The sequence below is a fragment of the Nannobrachium achirus genome (assembly GCF_963921795.1).
Source record: "Nannobrachium achirus genome assembly, chromosome: 10".
In the NCBI taxonomy this organism is placed as follows: Eukaryota; Metazoa; Chordata; class Actinopteri; order Myctophiformes; family Myctophidae; genus Nannobrachium; species Nannobrachium achirus.
The window spans coordinates 48794849-48818128 of NC_137819.1; the positions used below are offsets into that span (position 1 = coordinate 48794849).

Consider the following 23280-nt stretch of genomic DNA (forward strand, 5'->3'; position numbering starts at 1 on the left):
AGCCGGCACTAAAATAAATAAATAAAATAATAAAGTTGGGAGTGGCTACTGTATCTCTAGGACATGAAATCAAACAGGTATGCACTGACATGATGTAGAATAGCCTAGATGAGATGGCAGCATTTTGAACTGTTAAATGAACAGAGTTTACAGAAGAAACAGGTTGACTGGCCAAATAAAACAAGCCATTTTCAGGGAATGACTGAAATATCATTGATGGAAATCACGCACGCGCGCACACACACACACACACACACACACACACACACACACACAGTGTGACACTGACACACATATACACAAACTCATACATAACATAAAACACATGTTGCACACTCTTGCGCTCACTCACCCTGAACACAAAAACTGCACTTGTCCTTCCCGATCCTGCTCTTTTCCACTTCTGTCCATTTGTCTCCTTCGCCTGTCCTCTTCTTTACTTTTCTTCTCAGTGTGGTTTCTTTGTTAGATGCCCTCCTCTCCCCTGATATGACCTGGTCCCTCATGCTTGAAGATACCCCCAACCCCAATCCCTACTTTCCTTGGTTCCCCCCACTGAATGTCAATAAATGTGTCTAAAAAGAAAGGAAATATATATTAAAAAAATGATAATATAAATATGAAAGCCTGTCATCTAAAATAATGTGAAAATATGTTAAATAAAAGAGATGGTACTTTACAATTTCACACTGGATTGGTCTTGTGCTTTGTGTATTCGTTTAGAACATCCACCCCCTGTAAGAAGGGTAGCCTAATGCAGTGGTAGGGAACCCACCTGGTTGGAAGGTATGTAGGTAGGGAGTAAGGAAGGTTATTAAACCTGAGGGAAATTTCAGTTACAGCAGCAATAAGAATAGAACAAGAATTTAAGATCAAAACATATATAAACTAAGTTCTAAAAGCATAAATGTGGAAACATACATGTGGAAAAAAAACACAAAAAGTTAGGAAACCTCACTTTAATAATACCAATTGTTGCGTTTTATATCATTGATTCACCATTACGAGATACAGCTTGTAAGCATTGGGCATTCGTGGAATGAGCAGCACAGCTAAATGTAGCACCCCCCATAAATGTGCCAAAATGGCCTGCAATACTGTTCTGCTGGCATTCACTCTCGTTTTGGGATTCCCTGACATCCAAGTTTAAAATTAACAAAGTGTAAAAATGGCTTTTGTTTTTGTGTTGTTTTTTCTTTTCCTTAGTACGGTACTGTGGGAGAGTGCAATCATTCAATGTACCAAGCAACGAATGTGAATACCAACGGAACAGTAATGCAGGCCATTTTGTCAATGGCGGGGGGGGGGGGGGGGGGGGGGGGGGGGGGGGCGCTACCCACACGTTTGGCTGTGTTGCTTATTCCACGAATGCAGATGCTTACAAGCTGTACCTCATTGGAAAGTCAAGACTAATCAACGATAAGAATGATATCAAATACAATAGCAATTGGTATTACTAAAGGGGAGATATAATGCACCACAGTTTAAAAGGTTTCCTAACTTTTTGTGGGTAGTTTATTTACATGTTAAAATAGACTTTTAACAAATGTGGGGAAATATACAAATGTACACAGTATTGTTAAGTGTATTGTATGGGTCTGCAAAAGAGCAAATGTCCAGGTACATAGTCTGTCTGTGCTTGTACATGTGTTTGTGGTTGATAGAAAATGCAGGCGTTTCATTTGCAATGACTTGTGAAGATGCACCTTTGCATGTTGGACTACAAATCCAAGTTCATAATCCTGTGCACGCCCTATTGTCCGAGTCCAGAGCAATATGTTGATTCAATGCTGACGATATTACCCCTATTGTAACTATTTCCTACAAATATGTTTTCCTTTAGGGCAGCAGGTTACGCATCCAATCCATACATATTCCTGATTCAGTACAGTAGGCGGTGTGACCTGTAACAGGAAGATGACAGCTTACCACAACAGCTTTCCTCAAATTCGACAACCACCAACATTTGCTCCCTATTTGAATGTCTTTAAGAGACCAATTACTGGAAATGTTACAAAATTATAGTTGACTCCATACTTACAGTATACTCTACTAACTCTAAGCTCACTCAGAACAAATACACCAGTCGAGATTCCTTCATTGTCTCCTTTATTCAAGTGATTCACAGTCTTCCTTCCTGGACAACCATTCGCTGGGAAACCTGAATGACAGTTTAATCAACCAGAGGGGATATGAAGGAAAGGAATAATCCTAAAGTGCCTAAATGGATTCAACAAAGTGCCAAAATGGATTAAACAAAGGTCATACGATGTACATAAGAAAATGAATTCAAGTTATGAAGTTATGTTTCTTCATGTTTTAGATAGGTAGATTTCCAACAGGTTTCCCAGCAACATGTAAAACTCCTCAAACTCGCAATAAACTGGTCCCTTTTACAGTAGTGAGCACATATCGGTGTCAAACAAAACCTAGCGCTTATTAACACAGTAGTCATGTATTTTAAGTAAAGAGATTGTAGTAGTTATTCTACATTGTTAGTATAGTGGTACATTGTTGCACCTGTATTTATTGGGCAATTATACTATTGTACCTCAAAACTGACCAAATACCTGTAAATTGACCCAAGTTTACTCTGTGTAAGGCTTTTATCATGCAAGTAACTAATAGGGTTACGGTTACTAGTGCAGTTGACAGTGAGAAAGGCTGTAGCTTATTGAGAAACGACATAATGTACAGTAACAACACATCAAACCACTATCAGACACATACATGCTGGTCTTAACAAGCTAGAACACGGTTGCTTTTTATTCTGTCTCTCTACTCTCTCTACCAGCAGTAATCTGGGTCCACATGAATCAAAGCAAGACAACAGAAACCAGGGTTGAGTGACCCCCTAACAGTAGATGATATAAAAAGCATTAACATTACCATCAACTGTTTTCACAGTATTTCTTAAATGCAGCCGTATCATGTGGATCACTCGACCCACCAACACCTTGAAGAAAATCTCTAAAGAACAGCATTGTGATTGGTTAGTTTCACCGGGTCTGGTCAGTTGTGGCGATCGATCTATGCACGGGCATTGATGATGTCAACAAACTCGGGTTTGAGAGAAGCCCCGCCCACCAGGAAGCCATCCACGTCACCCTGAGAGGCCAGCTCCTTGCAGTTAGCCCCAGTCACTGAACCTGAGAGACAGACATCAAGATATAAACATGGAAGGCCTGGAGAGAAGGGCTTTCTGCCGTTCACCATGAAACTTCAAGTTTAATTAATTATAAAAGGTGGATCATGACCAAGTCAGGAGTTTCCTGATTTAAATGATACTGAGAGTAATTCTGCTTATCACGTACCTCCGTAGATTATGCGCAAGGTGTCAGCTACGTCCTCAGAGACGTTAGCTCTCAGCCAGGCTCTCAACTTCTCATGGACCTCCTGAGCCTGGATAGACACACACACCCACCCAATTATTTTTGACACACATGGCTCTGTCTGGAATCAAAGTGGAGGCATTGCAACCATATGGATATGGTCACTGCACTAAATATCCCCCAGCGGTGCAGTTCTTGCCTTCATTTCTTTTTAAATACATTTCCTATTAGGTGATGGAATGCTGAAATACCTGTTCAGGTGTAGCAGTCACTCCAGTACCGATGGCCCAGACTGGCTCATATGCCAGCACCACCTTCCCCCAGTCCTTCACATTTTCTGCAACATACCAAAGCAGCACAGAAATAACAGCAAACCCAGCATCAAGGTGGCAGAGCAGCCCTGCTAGAAGCCCATAAGCCTAATATCTTCCCCTTTTTTGACTGAGAGGGAGATGTTTGAGTTCCCATGAAGGAGACCCAGCTTCCAATCTAGGTGGCTGCATCAGTATTGGTGAATATGATTCTATTTGTGTTTACTGTGTTTTGTTTCCCAATATCACCTGTATGTTCTGTTGTGTTTTGTGTTGGTGCAATGTTCAACTATGATCAACTATGTTATGTTGCTTTGTACAACGTAAAACAAAATAATCACCAGCACTCACTTCAAGTCCTTTTAGGATATTATATGGCCGGGTTCAGGCAGAATTTGAGAACTCTGCAGCAAATGGGCGTGGGCCTTCCTCAGCGTATCAAAGGCTCACACAAAAATGCATCCATTCTGATGCCCGTGCATGACAATGGAGTATCCTAAAATAACTTGAAATGAGTGCTGATTGATTGACTATTTTATTAGACAAAAATGGAGAACAGCACAAGTATAGTCAAAACAAAACAAAAATGCAGTACAGCACAAGTACAGTCAAAACACCCTGCCTAAAAGGAACACCAACTAAAAAAAGTCCTTGCGGACTTGTTTCTGTTGGAGGTCCTTGGTATAAATCAACATATATAGTAGCATAAAAAAACAATCATCACAAGTATAAAATATATGTACAGAGTAGGGGGAAAAGGTGGGGGTGGGGGTTACTTCTCGCCTGTCTATGGGAGAAGTGATAACTATCTCCACATTTGGCCGGGCAGTTTTGGGCACCAGAAAGGGCAGTTTTGGCCTCCAGAAATGGCAGTTTTGGCCTCCAGACAGGGCAGTTTTGGCCTCCAGACAGGGCAGTTTTGAAGGACGCCAGTGAACTACATGTTTTAAGGGAAGGGGTCAAGGAATTACACACTTGGGTGGCCGTGCTGCTTGTGCCGTTTGTGCTTCCTCTAGTATTGTGGCTGTGGGTGTCGCAAATTATTTGGAGGTCTTTAGTCAGATATAGAAGCAGGTATTGAGGGGATTGAGGGCAGAGTCGCATTGACTATTTTGATAGCTGTTGATCTATTTTGATAACTGTTTTTTCTTTTAGTGGAATTCTTTCTGAAGCATGCACATCTGAAGCAAAAGCCTGTTGTTTGATAGGCGTGCCGCCATTCCCTTTGAAGTTGCTTTAGTATCATGCACCGACGTACCAGCGATAACCTGTGTCTGAGCAAACACTACTTCGTCTGTGGTGCCGGCCTCTCTTTCCTCCAGTTTCTCTCCGATGCAGGCGATCACACCCAGGTCACTCTCCAGGGCATGGGCCACCTTTATTTAAAAACACATAACAGGCAACTGTTCTTGACTTGTTGTGAAAACAAGAAAAACTACGTAATAAAAAGAAGAAAAAGGCTTACCTTCTGTCCAATCAACTCGTCGCTCTCCCCGAAGACATGACGACGCTCGGAATGTCCCAGGATCACCCAGTCTGCCCCACAGTCCTTTATCATGGCCGGGCTGGGAGAGAGATGGGGTGGAGTGTGTGTGAGAGAACGAAAGTCCAGCGAAGTCCCCCTTATTATTTTGTTTCTCTAAATAAACCATTTTCTGCAAGTAACATAACATGTAATGTTGTCTTAAGTGTGCAGTGCAGATTCAACTGCATGCTGGACTGAGCTACAAACAACGTCTAAGTACAGTATGTGGATATTGCAGTGATATCATTATTTCCACAATCCCAAAATACTAACACTAACATACTATTTTTATGATTTTTTACCAAATGCGGTAATCGGTATCGAATCGTTTTGCAATGCAAATAATTGATTGTATGGAAACTAAATATTTGTGCCTTGTATTTGGCAATTTTAACTCATACTGTGCCGGGGCCACAAGAGGGCGCCAGAGTGCCAGACATTTCTGTATAGGCCTTCGCTCTAGCTTCCGTCGACACAGGCAGTAAGTAGTGGCTTGTGATTTCACAGCAACCACCGTTATGGATGACGAGAGGAGGAAGTTAGCTAACAGTTAGCTATTAGCTTCTTTATTTTTTAGAAGCCCGATCTGAAGCTATTTTAGTCGCAAAAAAAACTTTGTCGCTGCACTGGGAACACAGTTGAGAGAAAAAGGTCTCTAAAGATGTGAGTTTGTATTGGAGTGGGCGGTGCGGTGGCATTGCCCGATTACGGGCCGATGTAAACAGAATCGCGGCCCCGGCCATGGATGGAAAATTAGACCGGGGCTTCGTTGAGGCCTCCGATTAATTAATTCATTTTATTAAATATCCCGGACTAGTACGGGATAGGCACCCCGGAATACGCTGCGCCGCCGACAGTATAGATTTCAGTTTTTTTGGGGGGCTCTAAACTTTATTTTAAACCATTTTCAATGGAATAAATCGTCGGACCATCTAGCATCACTCGTTGGAAAGCATAGGACGAGCCAGGACCACCCACATCTCTACAAGCAGCTCAGGGTAAGTAAAATGGCAAAAAAAACATTGTATTGGATTGAAATAAAGTCGAACTTGTCTGGGATAGGCACAAAAAGGGTTAAGAGGGAAAATGAAAAAGATGTGTCTAATTACTTTTCCATTTCATATATAGCTACTCTTGATCTATCGATAAATGTGTGTAATCTCTGTGTTCATGTCAAGGTGGGTTTGTCCTTATGTGATGAAATATAATGACTGGGTATTTGCTAGATCAGTGGTTCTCAAACCTTTTTGGTTGCAGTACCCCCTTATATTGATTCCTGAAGCTGAGTACCCCCTTCCCCTGACTACAGCATTTTGCTTATAAAAAATGAAATCAAAAGTCCAGTTCCCATGCCAATATGTTCAAAATAAAACAACATAATGGCAAATAAACATTGCTTTCTATTCAATAAGTTGTACAAATTAAAGTATTAATGTAATTTGGCTTAACAATTTACAAATGAGCAGGTTCACACAAAGTATGTCAATGTTTTATCATTGACCATACACTAAAATACCTATTTTCTATTGTATTATTTTTCCCATCTACCCCCTGCAGTACACCTGCGTACCCCCATTTTAGAAACACTGTGCTAGATAATCACAGCATTTACTTCCATAATAATAGACTAGAAAAAAGCCCCCTGCGGGGGCCTGGCCCCTTTCCTATGTGAAAGTCCCCTGTACACAGAGATGGATACAGTCCAGTGGGCAGCTAAGCAATACAAATTTAGGATAGCTCAACATTAAATATGCAGTTTTTTCCAAAATGCAAAATAGTGTAAATGGCAATCCATCCATCCATCCACATCCATCCATCCATCCATCCATGCATCCATCCATCCACATCCATCCATCCATCCATCCATCCATCCATCCATCCATGCATCCATCCATCCATCCATCCATCCACATCCATCCATCCATCCATCCATCCATCCACATCCATCCATCCATCCATGCATCCATGCATCCATCCATCCATCCATCCATCCACATCCATCCATCCATCCATCCATCCATCCATGCATCCATCCATCCATCCATCCACATCCATCCATCCATCCATCCATCCATCCACATCCATCCATCCATCCATCCATGCATCCATCCATCCATGCATCCATCCATATCCATCCATCCATCCATCCATCCATCCATCCATCCACATCCATCCATCCACATCCATCCATCCATCCACATCCATCCATCCATCCATCCACATCCATCCATCCACATCCATCCATGCATCCATCCATCCATCCACATCCATCCATGCATCAATCCATCCATCCATCCACATCCATCCATCCATCCATCCATCCATCCATCCATCCATCCACATCCATCCATCCATCCATCCATCCACATCCATCCATCCATCCATCCATCCATGCATCCATCCACATCCATCCATCCATCCATCCATCCATCCACATCCATCCATCCATCCACATCCATCCATCCACATCCATCCATCCACCCACATCCATCCATCCTCTACTGTACCTTACCGTACCTTACTGTACTCTACTGTAATCTACTGTACTTTACCTTACTGTACTGTACTTTGCTGTACTCTACTGTACCTTGCTGTACTCTACTGTACCTTGCTGTACTGTACTGTACATATTCTGTGTTCTATATCTATGAATTCTATGTGTTTTAGAACTATGAATTCTGTGTTCTAGATCTATGTTTTTGATTCTTGTTCTAGATCCCCCCCCCCTCTCTCTCTCTCTCTCTGTGTGTGTGTGTGCATCTGACCCCCCCCCCCCCCCCCCCCCCCCCTTCCCTCTTGTAACCTGAGACCTGGTGATGATAATGACACTTCGCTCCCAACTATGGATTGCGCAATATGCCGCCTACAGGCCAAAATGTGGGGAAAAATTGTAAACATTTTGGGATTATGAGAAGTAGAGACACATCTGAAGGTGATAAAGTTGATGTTGGGCAAGGTACATGCGTTATTGATTTTTGTATTATGTTTTTTAGACAATTGAACAACTGCTGAACGTGGAGTTACAGATGGAAACACACACACGCATTTTTTTTGGGCGATTCTGATTATGTAGTGGGATTATTACACGTTTTACACAGATTTCATTTCTTTGCTAAATAGTTACTATATCGATTTTAAATCATTGAATCAAATCGGATCGTATCGCCATGAATTAACCAATATCTTCCATGTATCATGATGCGTATCGTATCGCTGTTAAAATGTATCGTTACACCCCTATAAATTAACTTAATATTTTTTGTAAATCTGCAAAAGGTTCAGATGAGAAATCTAAACACAAACTAAAGGTGCCAGAACAAAAGACTGCATGACAACCAATCATTAGCAGATACAGCATTGTCCGTACCATATCTCACCAGTGAACGCTCCTTTGGATACTTTGTAGCAGTTCTGGGCTGCCACACCAATTCTAGCATCCAGGTTTGAACGGGCAAAGTCCAGATATATGGATGGAGCACCACACACTACCTCTGAGATATGTACACAGAGTGAGGGAGAGAAATGGAGAGAGAGAGAGAGAGAGAGAGAGAGAGAGAGAGAGAGAGAGAGAGAGAGAGAGAGAGAGAGAGAGAGAGAGAACGTTTGACTTTATTTGACGATTTAAAAATGCATAAAGCCACCCCTGCAGCAGTGACACACCTACATTTAACTAAAGCAACCAAGAATAAAAATGCAGTGGAGTTCATGTGCGGTCCTCTGGGAGAGTGGGCGGGATACTGCTGCAGCATACATATGCGGGCAAAAATAGCACCAATAGAAAAAAGTAAACATCACAATTTCTGTACTAGAGTCTATTTCAATCAAACTACAGGACATCTCAAATCTATCTTAATCCACACTGCACTTTTGGTTATAGAATTCCTATCCTTCCTAGGCTGTTAGATAGGGGAAGCCTCTTTTTATGGCAACTAGTTCCATAAAAATCCAGCCGCATACAAAATAGATTTGCCCCATATAACTCAGTCTGGCTGCCCATAGTGGAGTAAACGTGAGTCTCTTTCACTCTGCTTAACCACTTAAACCCTATACACTTTTTACTAACCTCCAAACAAAATACATTTTTCATAATGTTCATCACAGAATAGAGATGCTAGGGTTCATGTTGTTAACACTGTATGAAGGCCATGTGCCCTTCATTATTCTAAAGGTCAGCCACATCTTAATCTGGACCACTATCCAATTTAGGTGCTTTGAGTTAAAGGAGTAGTTCACCCCCAAAATGTTTCCTATTGATTACTCACGCCATGGAGACTTGAGTTCAATAATATTTAATTGTATTTGTCGCATTCCTATAAATAAATTAAATAATAGTAAATGTACCCCCATGATTCCGGATGGGGACCCGAATACATCCCGGAATCAATGGGGTAAATTTACTATATCTAATTTTTGTCTTTTGTGGCGAAAAATCTAAAAAAATATTATTGAACTCAAGTCTCCATGTTGTGAGTAATCAATAGAAATAACATAATTTGTGGGGTGAACTTCTCCTTTAAGATGTGTATGATGAGTTTAAGCAGTGTCCAGTTAAAGGAGTGGTGACACCGGCAGAAATTTAACATTATGGTACAGTAGGTCACGTGGTCTTTGTTGAAACGGTTTGGAAAGGGGGTGGAGCTCAAAGTATGCAGTACAATCAACAGCCTATTCTCTCTGTGTTGCTGCCGACACGCCCATACAGCTACTGTAGCTGTATGGGCGTGTCGGCAGCATCATTTGATTGGATAATTTAACATGGGGGTACATGACATCATTAAAAAAAAATGCTAATTTGATAGCCATAATTAGCTGTTTTGGCCGTGTCACGCCTATTTTCAGATGTTTTTGTGACGTCTGAGAATGTTTTCATTGCATCTGAATTGAGAAATATTATCTTTTTGTCTAGTTTGGAACCTTTAATATTATTCTTAGCAGATGGAGAGAGAGAGAGACACACACACACACACGCACGCACGCACGCACACGCACACACACACACACACACACACACACACACACACACACACACACATAACTGTTTTTGCCATGTCATGCCAAAGGGGCATATTTAATTAGACAGAGAAATAACTGTTTGTCTTGTCTTGTTAGTTGAATTATACTTTTTTTTTTGCACCGTCATGCCAATAAAGCATATTTGAGAGAGGGGGCAGAGAGTTCAAATCCTGAAAGCTTAGCTACGCCGGAAAAACCCTGCGTATACAACACTGCAAACCTAATTTACTGATTCAAAAGTGTTAAAAGCAGCTGCAGACTATCTTAATCAAACACATATCCGACCTTTACGTTTCAACTTTAATTAGCTGTTTTGGCCGTGTCACGCCCACTTTAAGTGAATGTCCTTTGTGAACTGTGAAGTGCTTGCGTTGCTCAACAACCCTGATGGAGCGTCCAATGTCACAGCAGCATCCCCTACTTCTCCGTCCCCCGAGTCCCAACATAGGCTATTCCTATTCTGTAATTTCTGTGTGTTGATATAAACGCATTCAAATGTCGAGCGTCCATGGCCATGTCAGAAACTGTCTAGGCTCGACGGGCTTTAACGGTGCGACACTTTCTTTTGGAGTCATAATGAGAATGAGAAAAACGTTTACCGGTTTCGTCGTTCAAGCTGGCGGTGTTGAGAGTCGTCATGAGTTCTCCAAGGCTCTCTTTATTGCCGTTCATCTTCCAGTTGCCTCCGACGAAGAACTTTCTTGCTGACATGTTTGGTTATAGTGGTAAATATCGACAAAGGCCCTGCAGGTGTTATTATGGCTTGCTTCTCTGACACCACACAAACACGCAGCGGTCGGATGGGATGATGCGCAGAATCCTCCGTCGTACGACGGTGTGTCTGGTGACAAAAAATAATAGATATACAAGTTCACAACGAGTCACAAGGCGATGCGTCGTGTGCATGTAGATCGGCTATTTTCGGCCCGCCCCCTAGCTGTTCATTGGCGGGCTGGGATGACCCGCCCCCCCTCCTCCCGAGGATACCCAATAGCGAGGAAGCGCTTAGCCAATGATCCCCAGTGAGTTCTTCCTGCTCCGTTTGGGATCAATTCACTTTGCAGCTTACTGGTCCGGTCTGGGTCTCTAGTGGATACGGAAACGGTGGATGCATCTTTATTGTGGGTGTAAATCACCGGATACAGTAGGCGGGCTCTAGAAGAACCACACTGGTTAATTCGTAATCGTGTAAATAAGCCGAAAAGCTTACAAGGAACTCCTTTTAGTTATACTGTCATGAAACTGTACTTTTCCCATGCAACCAATACATTCTTCAATAGAATTCAGCCTTTCCACAGTTGGTGATGGTGACGCAAGCAAAGCAAGGTTATGATGATTATGATAGACAGATGACTACGACGACGCACACGCATACACATATCTCTCTCAAACACACACACACACACACACACACACACACACACACACACACACACACACACACACACACACACACACACACATTTTCATTTTCTTTTATTTACATATCTACTGCATAGTACTGTGTTCTATTCGTCTGTCATTCAATGTTATATGAGACACTTTAATGGTTTCCTGTTGAAATAAGCTTAGTCTTTTCAGGATCTCCTTTTAGTAGACCTTGTACCAGTGAACTGTACCGTCATGAAACTGTACCTTTTCCTATGCAAACTTCTAATAAAGCCTTCAATCAATCAATCAAAACAAACACACACACACACACACACACACACACACACACACACACATACACACACACACACACACACACACACACACACACACACACACACACACATTCACAACATTCATTTTGTAATTTTTACTCACTTCAATAATGTGAAAGACACACCAGAGGGAGCATTGATCTTGTTCAGCCCAGATTCAGCACGAACATGGGTTGAATTCGTTCTATTCTAAGCTCTAAAGTTCTGTTATGCCACCAAAATGGATAGATAATATGTATCCATATACATATACAATATATTTGCCCATACATGGAGATCCCTATCTGAACCAGCCACACAAATATGGGCCATACCTTTGCCATCTGGCCAGTGATATCAATGACATCACGGATCTTCATATATGGATATAAAAGGGATACCCATATATAGCCTGATTTCAGACTCAGCTCACGCTTTAGTCTGAAACCAGGGTTGTCAACATTGGACGGTCAGAATCCAGGAGATTTATTTTTTGGGGGGTGCGCGGAACTTTCCTACCGGGGTCTGGGGGTCCTCTCCCCAAAACCTCTTAACAGATATATACTTTCCTGTGTTCTGTTGAATTTTGTGCATGTTTGATACTTTTATCAGGCTTGCTTTACTAGCACTGGTACAATTTCAGCCTTAAATGCCAAATGTAGGTGAATAATAATGACTTCTCATCTTTAAGTCATTACATTTATATGATCTTTCTTGCATGCATTGCCCCCAACCCTAAAGCGGGGGGTCTGGGGGTCCACCCCCAGAAAAAATATAACATAGTAGATGTAATTTCCTGTGTTCTGGTGAATTTTGTGCATGTTTTATACGTTTATCAGGCTTGCTTTACTAGCATGGGTACAATTTCAGCCTTAAAATGCCAAATGTAGGTGTACAGATTTGATGACTGAACCAAAGGATTTAATGATGACTTCAAATTTTTAAGTCATTACTTAAGTGAATATGTGTCTGATCTTTCTTGCATTCATTGTCCCACCTCTAAAGCGGGGGGTCTGGGGGTCCTCCCCCAGAAAAAAAATAACATAGTAGATGTAATTTCCTGTGTTCTGGTGAATTTTGGGAGTTTGATACCAAATCCAGGAGAAATCCAGGAGATTTGCCAATCCAGGAGCATGCCAGGAGATGGGGTCAAAATCCAGGAGACTCCTGGGAGATCCAGGAGAGTTGACAAGCCTGGCTGAAACTGTGCTCCATTCTGAGCGATTTACGGGGGACTTTTTTGCGAGCGTGCACGCGCGTGTCCGCGCGCGAGTGATCGCAACGCACGGTGAACGAGACGCACGGTGGACGCGACGCACCGTCGGGGAGTGTGTGTGTGATTGTGTGTGTGTCTCTGTCTGTGCCAGTGACTGCTTCCACACAGAACTCACCCTGTAGACAATATGCCTTCCGGTGTGTTCCAAGATTTCTAGCGGAAGTCTTGGAACACGGAATTTCTAGCGTTTAACGGACGTTACGTCATGCGGTGCGGGTCTGTTTACATTCCCCTGCGAAAAAATTAAAATAGATTGTAGCTCTTAACTCACTCTTAATAGGTGTAACATTGCTTGAATCAATGTTTTTGTTTGTATATTGTTTATTGCGAGCGCAACCGACGGAGCAGGAGACGTAGACCAGCTAATTTCGTGCAGGGAATACATTTGCAGGAACACCGCACAGTGAAAAAAATACAGCTTCCGGTGAAATTCCTTCGGCGGAAGTTGAACGCTTTCTGCCTTCTATTGTCACCAGGCTTTTCTCTTCGGAGATGAGTAAGCCTGGCTACGCGAGGCTACACAGAACTGCGACCAGAAACTTGTAATCAACATTAAACAGCTTGGTGAAATCAGTGCGCTCGTGCGTGTGTGCGTGTGTGTGCCTTCCTCAGCCTGCCTGTGTGTGTGTGTGTGTGTGTGTGTGTGTGTGTGTGAACTTCGTTTGAATCGTTTCAACTGCTGCGCGGATTGGATATTCGTTAGACCCACCCCACGCGCTCATTGGACAGCCGAAAATAAAAACCGATTCATGTACTAAGCTCCAGACCAGAGAAAGAGTCCACTCTGAGAGTGGGCGGGGTCTCTGGTCTGGAAGCAGGCTAACCCATATATGGACTGTCACTGTGATATCACCTGTGATGTCACAGTGACAGTATGAATATCCAGGGTTTGATCTTTGATGAGGTGATGTCACGTGACATCACTTCCTGTACGGAAGGAAGAAAGGAAGGAAGGAAGGACGGACGGACGGACGGACGGACAGACAGACAAGCTAAGACATTTCTCATGGTATACTGTGACCTTTGGTCGCAATAAGCAATTGATGATGTCGTATTGCGACCAAAGGTCGCTGTTTTGTATGAGAAACGGCACATGATCGTATCCATCTGTCCATGTACACTTTTTTACTATCTGGTTTGCCGCTCTGACATCACACTCTGACATCACTGTGATGTCAGGGGAAACAGAATCCCTTTTATGCCCATACATGGAGATCCCTGTTGTCATCAATACTAAGCCCATATCTAACAGGACTTCATAAGGGAATGCCCATATAACTGAGTAAGCATGTTTGGGGTCTCACAGCATATCTGCATACAGTACATGGATCTCATCATCTCTATATATGGCTACCAGGGGTCTCCATATATCCTATGGGTAACTGGTCCGATATACATCACTAGCCAGATGGCCAAGACATGGCGCAAACTCGTTCAGGCATCTTACTGGTTATATAGGCCTATGTCTTTAAATGTCTTGATGAATTGAATACACAGGACCGCAATGGAAACAATTAAGCCCTAATAGGACTTTTTGTGTTTTTAGCATCATTGTCGTACCCACTGTACTTGGGTCTACTCTACGCCGTATGCTGTGATGAAAACATTTCGAAAAAGCGTATGCCCTCGTGAACCTTTCAAAGTAGTGTATCTGATAGGCATTATGCACTGGCGTATGCCATGGCCACAGGAATAGCCACGGATCGTAGATTATAGTATGCCCATAATAGCCCACTGACTATTTACAAAGTATTCAATCAATACTTCTCTCCCTCTCTTTCTAGACTCGTATGGCACCACCTGTAGGCCTGACCGGCAAAATACAATTGCGAGAGGTTAGTGCTGTTATCTTTACTTGACCAGGTAGACTAAATACATTCTCTGAATTCTCACCTTGATTTTGATCATATAAGTTCACACGCACACACGCACGCACGCACGCACACACACACACACACACACACACACACACACACACACACACACACACACACAGTATGTGGGTGTGTGTGTGTGTGTGTGTGTGCATGTGTGTCTTTGTCTATATATGACCATGTCTCATCATCACATAATACACTATCTGTCACATAATGTGTGTGTGTGTGTGTGTGTGTGTGTTTGCGCGTGCGCGCGCGTGTGTGTGTTTGTGTATATATATATATATATATATATATATATATATATATATATATACATACATACATACACACACACACACACACACACACACACACACACACACACACACACACACACACACACACACACACACACACACACATACATACATACATACATACATACATATATATATAATATATATATATATATATATATATATATATATATATATATATCATATACAGAGACTCCAACTTGTTGTTGTTAATGCAGAATTCTATGTTTATTAGAAAGATTTTCAACAAACATTTCATTTTTACAGAGGTACTGCAAAAGTGTAAAAGTACTACAAAATGCAGTTGGGGTAGGAAAATATACAGTTACATTTGTAGGTCCAAGGAGCCCAAAACTCAGTCAACCACCTTGTTTATTAAGACTCAGCATGGCTCCGTTGCTCGCTCACCTGGTGGCAGAGTGACACTGAGCCTAGTGCTTTTGATGTACATCACCGGACATGCATGGTGAAAGGAATGGCAGCCATCTTGGATTGAAATCATAAGGAGCTCTGGCTCCATGCTGGTTAACAAGCGGCCAAAATGGCTGCTGCTACCTGCTACTCTTGCATTCCTGTGACACACATATTCACTCTAGATATGTGCAGCCCAGGAACACCACTGTACATAAAATCTGCATTACTAATGTGTGTCAAGTTACCTATAAAATACAAATACATTTACATATCAAGCCTTTTGACTATAAATAAAGTGTGGGGTATATTATACAGGTCAAATAAAAATAGATTGGTAACTCTAACTGGTCTGTATTTGGAATTCATACATTTTCTTTTTCTCCATTATTGTCCAAAGATCTATATGTGTTTAATGGCCATTCTCACCTTAGATATTACAATAAGAGCATTTTCTCCTCGACAATAATTTATCATTTCAATTAATGTGCTATGTTTCCTCTTTTCTGGCCTCTGTCGTTTAGCCATCGTCTCAACAATAATAAAACTGTTCTGTACATACAGTGGGGTGCATCATGCATGTCTTTCAGTGATGCCATTTATATAACAGGTTCTATGGAGTCCCATTCACAACCATTCAGATTTGCATACATACTGTAGATCAGGAAGAGGGAGAGTGAGAGAGGAAGATCAACTATGACCAAACCATTAAAGAATCCATCCTCTTGATATCTCCATAATCCTAACATGTGGTTGCTAATTTCCACCATTTCTTTTATCCTCCATCTCTCCTCTCCTGCCGCCCACGCCTCCCAGTCTCCTCTCCCTCTCCCAGCGAGCTCCTGTGGAGGACCAGCTCAGTTCCAGAGTTTCAGCATGCTATCCCAGGATCCTGTGCACACACCCATACCATCACCAGGCACCCCAGTGCAGCTCACTCTGTTGTCATGGCCAGACAGCACACCTAGGAGAGAGAAATTAAGGGAGTAAGAAAAAAAGAGATGCATCAATTTATTTATTCAGTCATCTACATTTTCTGTTGGAGGTCCTTTATTATCATTATTATTGTTATTTTACCTTTGTCTGCCTTGTCTCGTCTCACACTCTCACCCTCTTCGATACCTTAAATACCTCATTTTTGTGCAATTGTCTCCCTCAGCCTGTCTGAACGTCTGTGTCAAGGCTCATTCATACTCCAAGCTACTCACTTTTACTCACCTTTTGTCAGTCAGTAAAAACAGAGAGATGTGTCAGGGTGAGTGGTGAGTTGCTACTCACCAACTCACCGCGGTGAGTGGCGAAATGTTGTAGTTTCTGACTTTAGAAAACTACACAGTGGTGAGTTGCCGCTACTCACCTAAATCTGGAGTATGAATGAGCCTTCACTCTCACTAAATCCATCATTCACCATCAGGTACGTGCAGAGAATGTTAGAGAGGCAGGGGCAGAGATTTCTAAAGGAGCTTTTGGTGAAAATATTGAAAATAGCAGACCTCCAAGCTCACGACGCGTTGCAGCGCAGCGCGTTGTGAGCCTGTCAGGCGCGCTCTCTCTGTCAGACACGCTCTCTCTTGCCTGTCAGACGCGCTCTCTCTTCTCTGTGTCTCTCTACTTCCAGTACTCTTTAACATTGCCAGGCTTAACTCACCAACTTTCTCTCCCTTCAGCGAGTCCCAGATGTTGCATTTGAAGTCATCATAGCCAGCGAATATGAGACGGCCCGAATTGGAGATAGCCAATGATGTGTTGCCAGCTTTAACGCTGGCGTCAGTGTAGCCTATCACCTCCTGGTCTGAGCGGAGGTCATACATCTTAAGGGTAGAGTCATCGGATCCTGTGATGACAGCATTGCCATTGGGGAAGAACTAAGAAGGAGGAGCAGATTGGAACAGAGAGAGAAAGAGAGTTATTGTGGGCTTGCTGAAAGCGATGAAACACTATGTGTATTTCCCCACACATAGTGATGGGGAAACTTTATTTCTAGATAAACCTTTTTTCAGCACCACACACTCGCCATATTTGAAATCGACCGGGAATGGAATGGTGTGCTTATATTTTGCTAAGAGAAAAGTTCTATCGTTTAATTGATATTAATTTATTAGTGAATTAATTTTCCCCATTGACTTATAATGGGAATCGCAAAAACTCACTTTCAAGTATTTTTCTCTCGCTAACCATAGGGACTACAGTTTCAAAACTTGGAGAGATGATTCATAATAATTTCAAGAATTAAGTGAAAAATAATTACATCGGTCAGCCTCATGGTGGCGCTATAACAGCCCACTTTACGTTTTGGCCTATAACTATTGAACCGTTGGTCACAAGCGAGCCCACACTGTTTCGTAGGAACAGTATTTCTAGTTTTGTATTCAGATTTGTTGAATAACTAAAAAATAAGATAGATACAGAAATATGATTTCTTTTAAACATTGACAAGTAAGACGCCTCAGGGCGACAAGCGACCTCACCCTAAAGGGCGAGGTCACATGTGGATGTGGACATCAGGGATCTCCATATATGGGCATAAAAGGGATTTGTTCCCCTGGCATCACAGGGATCTCCATATATGGGCATAAAAGGCATTTGTTCCCCCTGGCATCACAGGGATCTCTCTAACAGGGCATCATTAATATTGGTGACATCAGGGAACTCCATATATGGGCATAAAAGGGATTCTGTGTGACATCACAGTGAAGCCAAGAGCGTGATGTCAGAGCGGCAACCCATTCTGGTACAGTGGTTCCCCTGACATCACAGTGACATCAGAGCATGATGACTTCATGATGACACATTTTTACGGTCTATGGCAGGGTTCCCTAATAGGCGGCCTCTGCGGTGGGGTTCTGTCTGGCCCCCACCAACTCCAGTCAAACATAATGTCATAGTGAAAGTTACATTTATGGCGAGTGTGATATAAAACGTAAGATTACCATAATCACAGTAATCCTTAATCATTTTCAATCATATTCAAGGGCTTTTGGAGAGGAATGAGACAGACAACAGAGCACTGCAGAGGGAAGGTGTGTGTGTGTGTGTGTGTGTGTGTGTGTGTGTGTGTGTGTGTGTGTGTGTCTGACGTGTCCAGCTGATGCCAATAAGTAGTTGACGGCCCCTTGTTAATCGATCAAAGGAAGGCAATTATGTCTCTGCACTGTCAACTAGCTGCTGTTATACAGATGCATACTTTTCAAGCAGACTAGTTAATTGGTTCTTAACTTATTTTGTTTCAACTTTAAGGATTGCATTTGTCATAATAATTATAATAATGGTGGTAAAAGAGCAGCAACAACACTAGTAAATATCTGAATTGTCGCTGGAGTAGCCGGATCGCTGCCGTCGCAGAGATTTGAATGACTAAACTGACTACATTATGTCGTGTATTTGCATGTGAGCACAGCACTTACACCAATGGCGTTGATATCACTGGTGTGTCCAGAGAAGGTCTGCTTGCACTGGCCTTCTCTGATGTCCCAGAGCTTGGCCAGGGAGTCACAGGCCCCAGAGATGAACATGTTCTCGTCTGGAGAGAGGGCCAAGGACATGCAGTCTCCAATGTGGTTCTTGAAGATGGTCTTGGCCTTGCCGGTCTCTAAGTCCCACAGAGCGCTGGAGAGGAAGAAAGAGAAAGAGGGGTTAAAGAGAACTTTGGTCGGCTAGAGAGCAAGCATAATGAAAAAGAGTGCAAGCAGGAGATCTAGGGAGAGATGGAGGGATGGTAGAAGTAGAATGGACAGTGGGGACAAAGGAAAAGCAGGAGGAAATGAATATATTCTTTCCAAAGGCACCTTCTCAGTAACTGAATGGTGCGAGTGTTTGTCATTCCGTTTCACTGTTCTAAGACTAAAATAATTTGCGTACAAACCGATTTCATCATTATTTCATCGGATCGTATGAGCATTTAAACTACACGATCGATCCTCTTGCTTGAAGATTATTGGGGTCGTATCGTGTGTCACACTGTGCAAGAAGTACCGTTCACACTACAATACTTCTTCACAGACAGCGCTGTGGTGAAATCTGACGAGAGGAGAGAGAGAGGGAGGGAGGGGAGGGGCTGCTGCATTCTCTGTATGTCTCTGTGATGATGATTCAGCCAGGGACGGGTCGGTGGATAGAACCTTCTGTTAGTAAAATCCATCAAAAGTACTGTACAACACAGCGGAAAACTATCGCGACGTGACTGCAAGTTAACTCGTGTGGTCATAACGACACGTCGAGGCACACTTGTTTACAATGCGATGCAAATGCCAGAGGGGGTTTTTGGATGTCAATGCACAGGTTTTCAGCTGTTGTTTTGTGTCATGACTCCATGGTTTTCTGTTGTTCATTATAGATGGTGCTTCTGTAAGGTTGTTCTTTCTTTGTATTGCTGTACCCAACAGCACTTTTCTAACTCTGTATCTGTAACTCTAACTGCTGTGCTGCCTGATTTTCCACCACGGCATACATACAGTATAGGTCAATCTAACCCAGGGTTTGCATCATGACAAGACACAAATAATAGTATGTCATAAATGTATCCATCATATAACAATCGGATGCATTTGAATAATATATTGCATTAATTGGGAATAAAAAACAACCCATCAGCAACTTACCAGGTGGTGTCACCAGATGCAGTGAGGATCTCACTGTCATTAAGGAAACGAGCGCATGCCAGGTATCCTGGGAAACAGAGAGAATTCATATAATTAATTTTTTTGTTAAGATATGTTTTGGGGCTTTTCTGCCTTTATTGATAGTAGGCCTACAGTGAAAGAGATGGGGAGCGACACGCAGCAAATGTCGCCTTGATCGGGACTCGAACGCACAACACGCTGTCAGGCATTAGAGCCTATGTGGTATGCACCAGGACCGTTAGGCCAGCGGGCACCCCATTCATATTATTATCTATCCTGATTTATTTAAAAAATGTCCTGGTATGTTTACACTCATACTGTACAAAGAACTTGTCTCAGTGAAGTTGGTGCATTCAACTGAATAACGAAACAATTAAGAAACAAACAAAAAAAGGGGTTTAAAAAAGACGAAAAATATAGAAACTGCACAACATGCAAAATGCAATATAGCGGCTTATATTGGCAATATGGGTGGATACATAAATATCAATTATTGCAGTATTTCATATTTATTATTGCAGTATTTCATATTTATTTAGGAGAGGCATTGAAAATGGATGCCAGACTGCAAGGATTTTCCATGGCAGAAGAGAATTCTGACAACAAATGTTATCTGTCAAAGGAACATGAATTACTCAACTTGCCCCGTTTGGAATGTCACTCTTCATGGAATATTGGAAAGTGAGGTTCCAAACGGGGCTAACATTCAACTAGACTGCAATTCTCTAAAGAATATTCCTTATAACCTTTCATAAATAGACTTGATTTTAATTCGCCATTTTAATAGGCTAAAAGACAAACCCATCATGCAATACCCTCCTCTCAATTGATGTCACACCTCGTCTAAGGTCCACATGTTTGCACGAGTCACTTAGTTCCTACTATATCCCTCATCATAAATAATCACTTGAAATGGAAATACAATGAAAATGGGTACAACAAAGAATAGCCTCGTTCTACCTTCATGTCCATCAATCTCCCTGCGGGTCCTGGGGGCGGCACCGGAGATGTCGTAGATCGTACACAAATTGTCCAGACCTCCACTGGCCAAAAAGTTTCCTGAGGGGGACATTCCAACGCTCATCACCCATGCCGACTTCAGAGGGACAGCATGTGTCTGGAAAACACCCAAGTTAAACCAGCGTGAACGTTCCATTCACACAGCTTTTATTTCGTTGATGTAGTTAAATAATGCAGAGTGGGAGAGCCATACAGGGGTTGGATTCATTTAAATGGCAGCTAAATATACCGGTACATGTGGTTATGGTTTACGTTCTTTTAGAACAGAAGTTACTAACATTTCCTGTATGCCGGTATCTATGCAAAATCTATTCAAAGGAAATGTACTTTTGACATTTCTGGATGTATTCTGCAAATTCTTTGTGTTGATGTGAGGCAATTGAACTATATTTTTCCTTTCACTTTGTTTAAAGTGGTCTCTTTAATGTCTACTTTACATTGACTGAGTTGTCAGGTGTGGCTTATATAGGCAAAGGCACTGCCTGATTTTAATTCAATTCTCTGAATTGCATCACTCTTTCACTGGATGAGTCTCAGAACAGTACTTATAGATCTCTCTGTTCTGTTACCTTGTTTCCTGAGTGTGTATCCCAGACAAGAAGCTTGCCATCCTGTGATGCGCTGACCATGTGCCTGAAAGATGGAGGCAGGAGAAGCAAGCAGTCAGTAATCAGGAAAAACATTCAGCCCTAAAATCCCGAATCAGTGTTCTTGGAAACCTGGGTCCCACAGTGGTTCTCAAATGTTGTGATTTGGAGGACAGTGGTTCCCAAACGTTTAGAAATTAGACGTTTGCCCGGGACCCAAACTAGGGATTAGGGAAAATAGCAGATCTACAGGTCTACTGTGTTCTCTCACTTGGAGTCCTGACCCCAGTGCAACGCATAGATTTTGGCCAGGTGACCCTTCAGGTCCTTCCTCTTCTTCAGCTGGACGGTGCCCACAGAGGCCACACCTCCGGCTTGTCCTGCCATGGTGGTATCATTCACAGCCTGGCGGGCCGCCTAGTGGTGATGGTGGAACAGCATCACACACCGATGGATAGAGCAGGGAAGATGAGGAGGGAGAGTGAGAGAGAATTTGCAGGAGAGAAATTAAATTTCTGTTATTTCTTTGATCTTTGGGTATGGTAACTCTGATTAAAGGCATTTAATCTGTTTTTGAGCGGTGCTCCCAGAAGGAGCTAAGCTCCGGTCCCCAAAAGATCTCCGGTCCCCAAAGAATCTCCAGGCTCTGAAGCGTGGCCTACATAATGGCCTACATCTTGGCACAAATGGCTCAACATTTGTTAAATTCTGAATGTATTAAATTCTGAATATGACCTAAACATATATCAAAGTCTTTTTTGACCCAGCAAGTGCTCACCTCAATCTTTGTTCGGAGGCCATCACACTCCTTTTTCAGTTTTTCCATTTCAGCTTTCTCAGCTGCCATGGTGACGGTTGCTGGAGGTTGTTACTGACGGATAACAAAACTGGCACTGAAAAACACAAAGAAGAAAGAAAGAAAGAAAGAAAGAACGTTGGTTAATGATTGAAAACAAGTGTTAATGCACTACATGTACACACACGCGCACGCACGCACGGACGCACACACACACGCACGCACAGACTCACACACTCTCTCACACACACACACACACACACACACACACACACACACACACACACACACACACACACACACACACACACACACACACACACACACACACTCTATCACCTATCACCAACAATGTATTTCTGTATTTCTTGTCCATTTCTAACTTGTATTTATCTAGATCAAGGTTTCACATCCCACCCATTCATACCTGGAAGACAACCTACTGTAGAACAACCACCATTCCGACTGTCTATCACGTAGCAGCGCTAGCAGAGATTCTTTCTTTTTTATACACATACAGGTTTGTACA

General features: G+C 42.4%; 2 protein-coding genes across 3 annotated transcripts; both read right to left on the reverse strand.

The window, feature by feature from the left end:
• Nucleotides 1-2418: 2418 nt before the first annotated feature.
• tpi1a (triosephosphate isomerase 1a) lies at nucleotides 2419-10916 on the reverse strand. 2 transcript variants are annotated; one of them, XM_080735695.1, is made up of 7 exons: nucleotides 10781-10916; nucleotides 8536-8659; nucleotides 5109-5208; nucleotides 4902-5019; nucleotides 3584-3669; nucleotides 3315-3402; nucleotides 2419-3149 (listed from the first exon to the last, which is right to left on the reverse strand). In XM_080735695.1, the coding sequence occupies exons 1-7, from the start codon at nucleotides 10890-10892 to the stop codon at nucleotides 3031-3033; spliced, it is 747 nt and encodes a 248-aa protein (XP_080591821.1). In that variant the 5' UTR covers nucleotides 10893-10916; the 3' UTR covers nucleotides 2419-3030. The 2 variants fall into 2 exon arrangements, with proteins under 2 accessions (XP_080591821.1, XP_080591822.1); XM_080735696.1 differs by having other exon boundaries at nucleotides 8546-8659; nucleotides 10781-10797.
• Nucleotides 10917-16586: 5670 nt separating this feature from the next.
• Nucleotides 16587-22802, reverse strand: gnb3b (guanine nucleotide binding protein (G protein), beta polypeptide 3b; the record flags this gene model as incomplete). Its single annotated transcript, XM_080735693.1, has 8 exons — nucleotides 16587-16693; nucleotides 17378-17594; nucleotides 19134-19335; nucleotides 20328-20394; nucleotides 21309-21465; nucleotides 21938-22001; nucleotides 22227-22372; nucleotides 22734-22802. The coding sequence occupies 8 exons, from the start codon at nucleotides 22800-22802 to the stop codon at nucleotides 16587-16589; spliced, it is 1029 nt and encodes a 342-aa protein (XP_080591819.1).
• Between the last annotated feature and the right edge of the window lie 478 nt (nucleotides 22803-23280).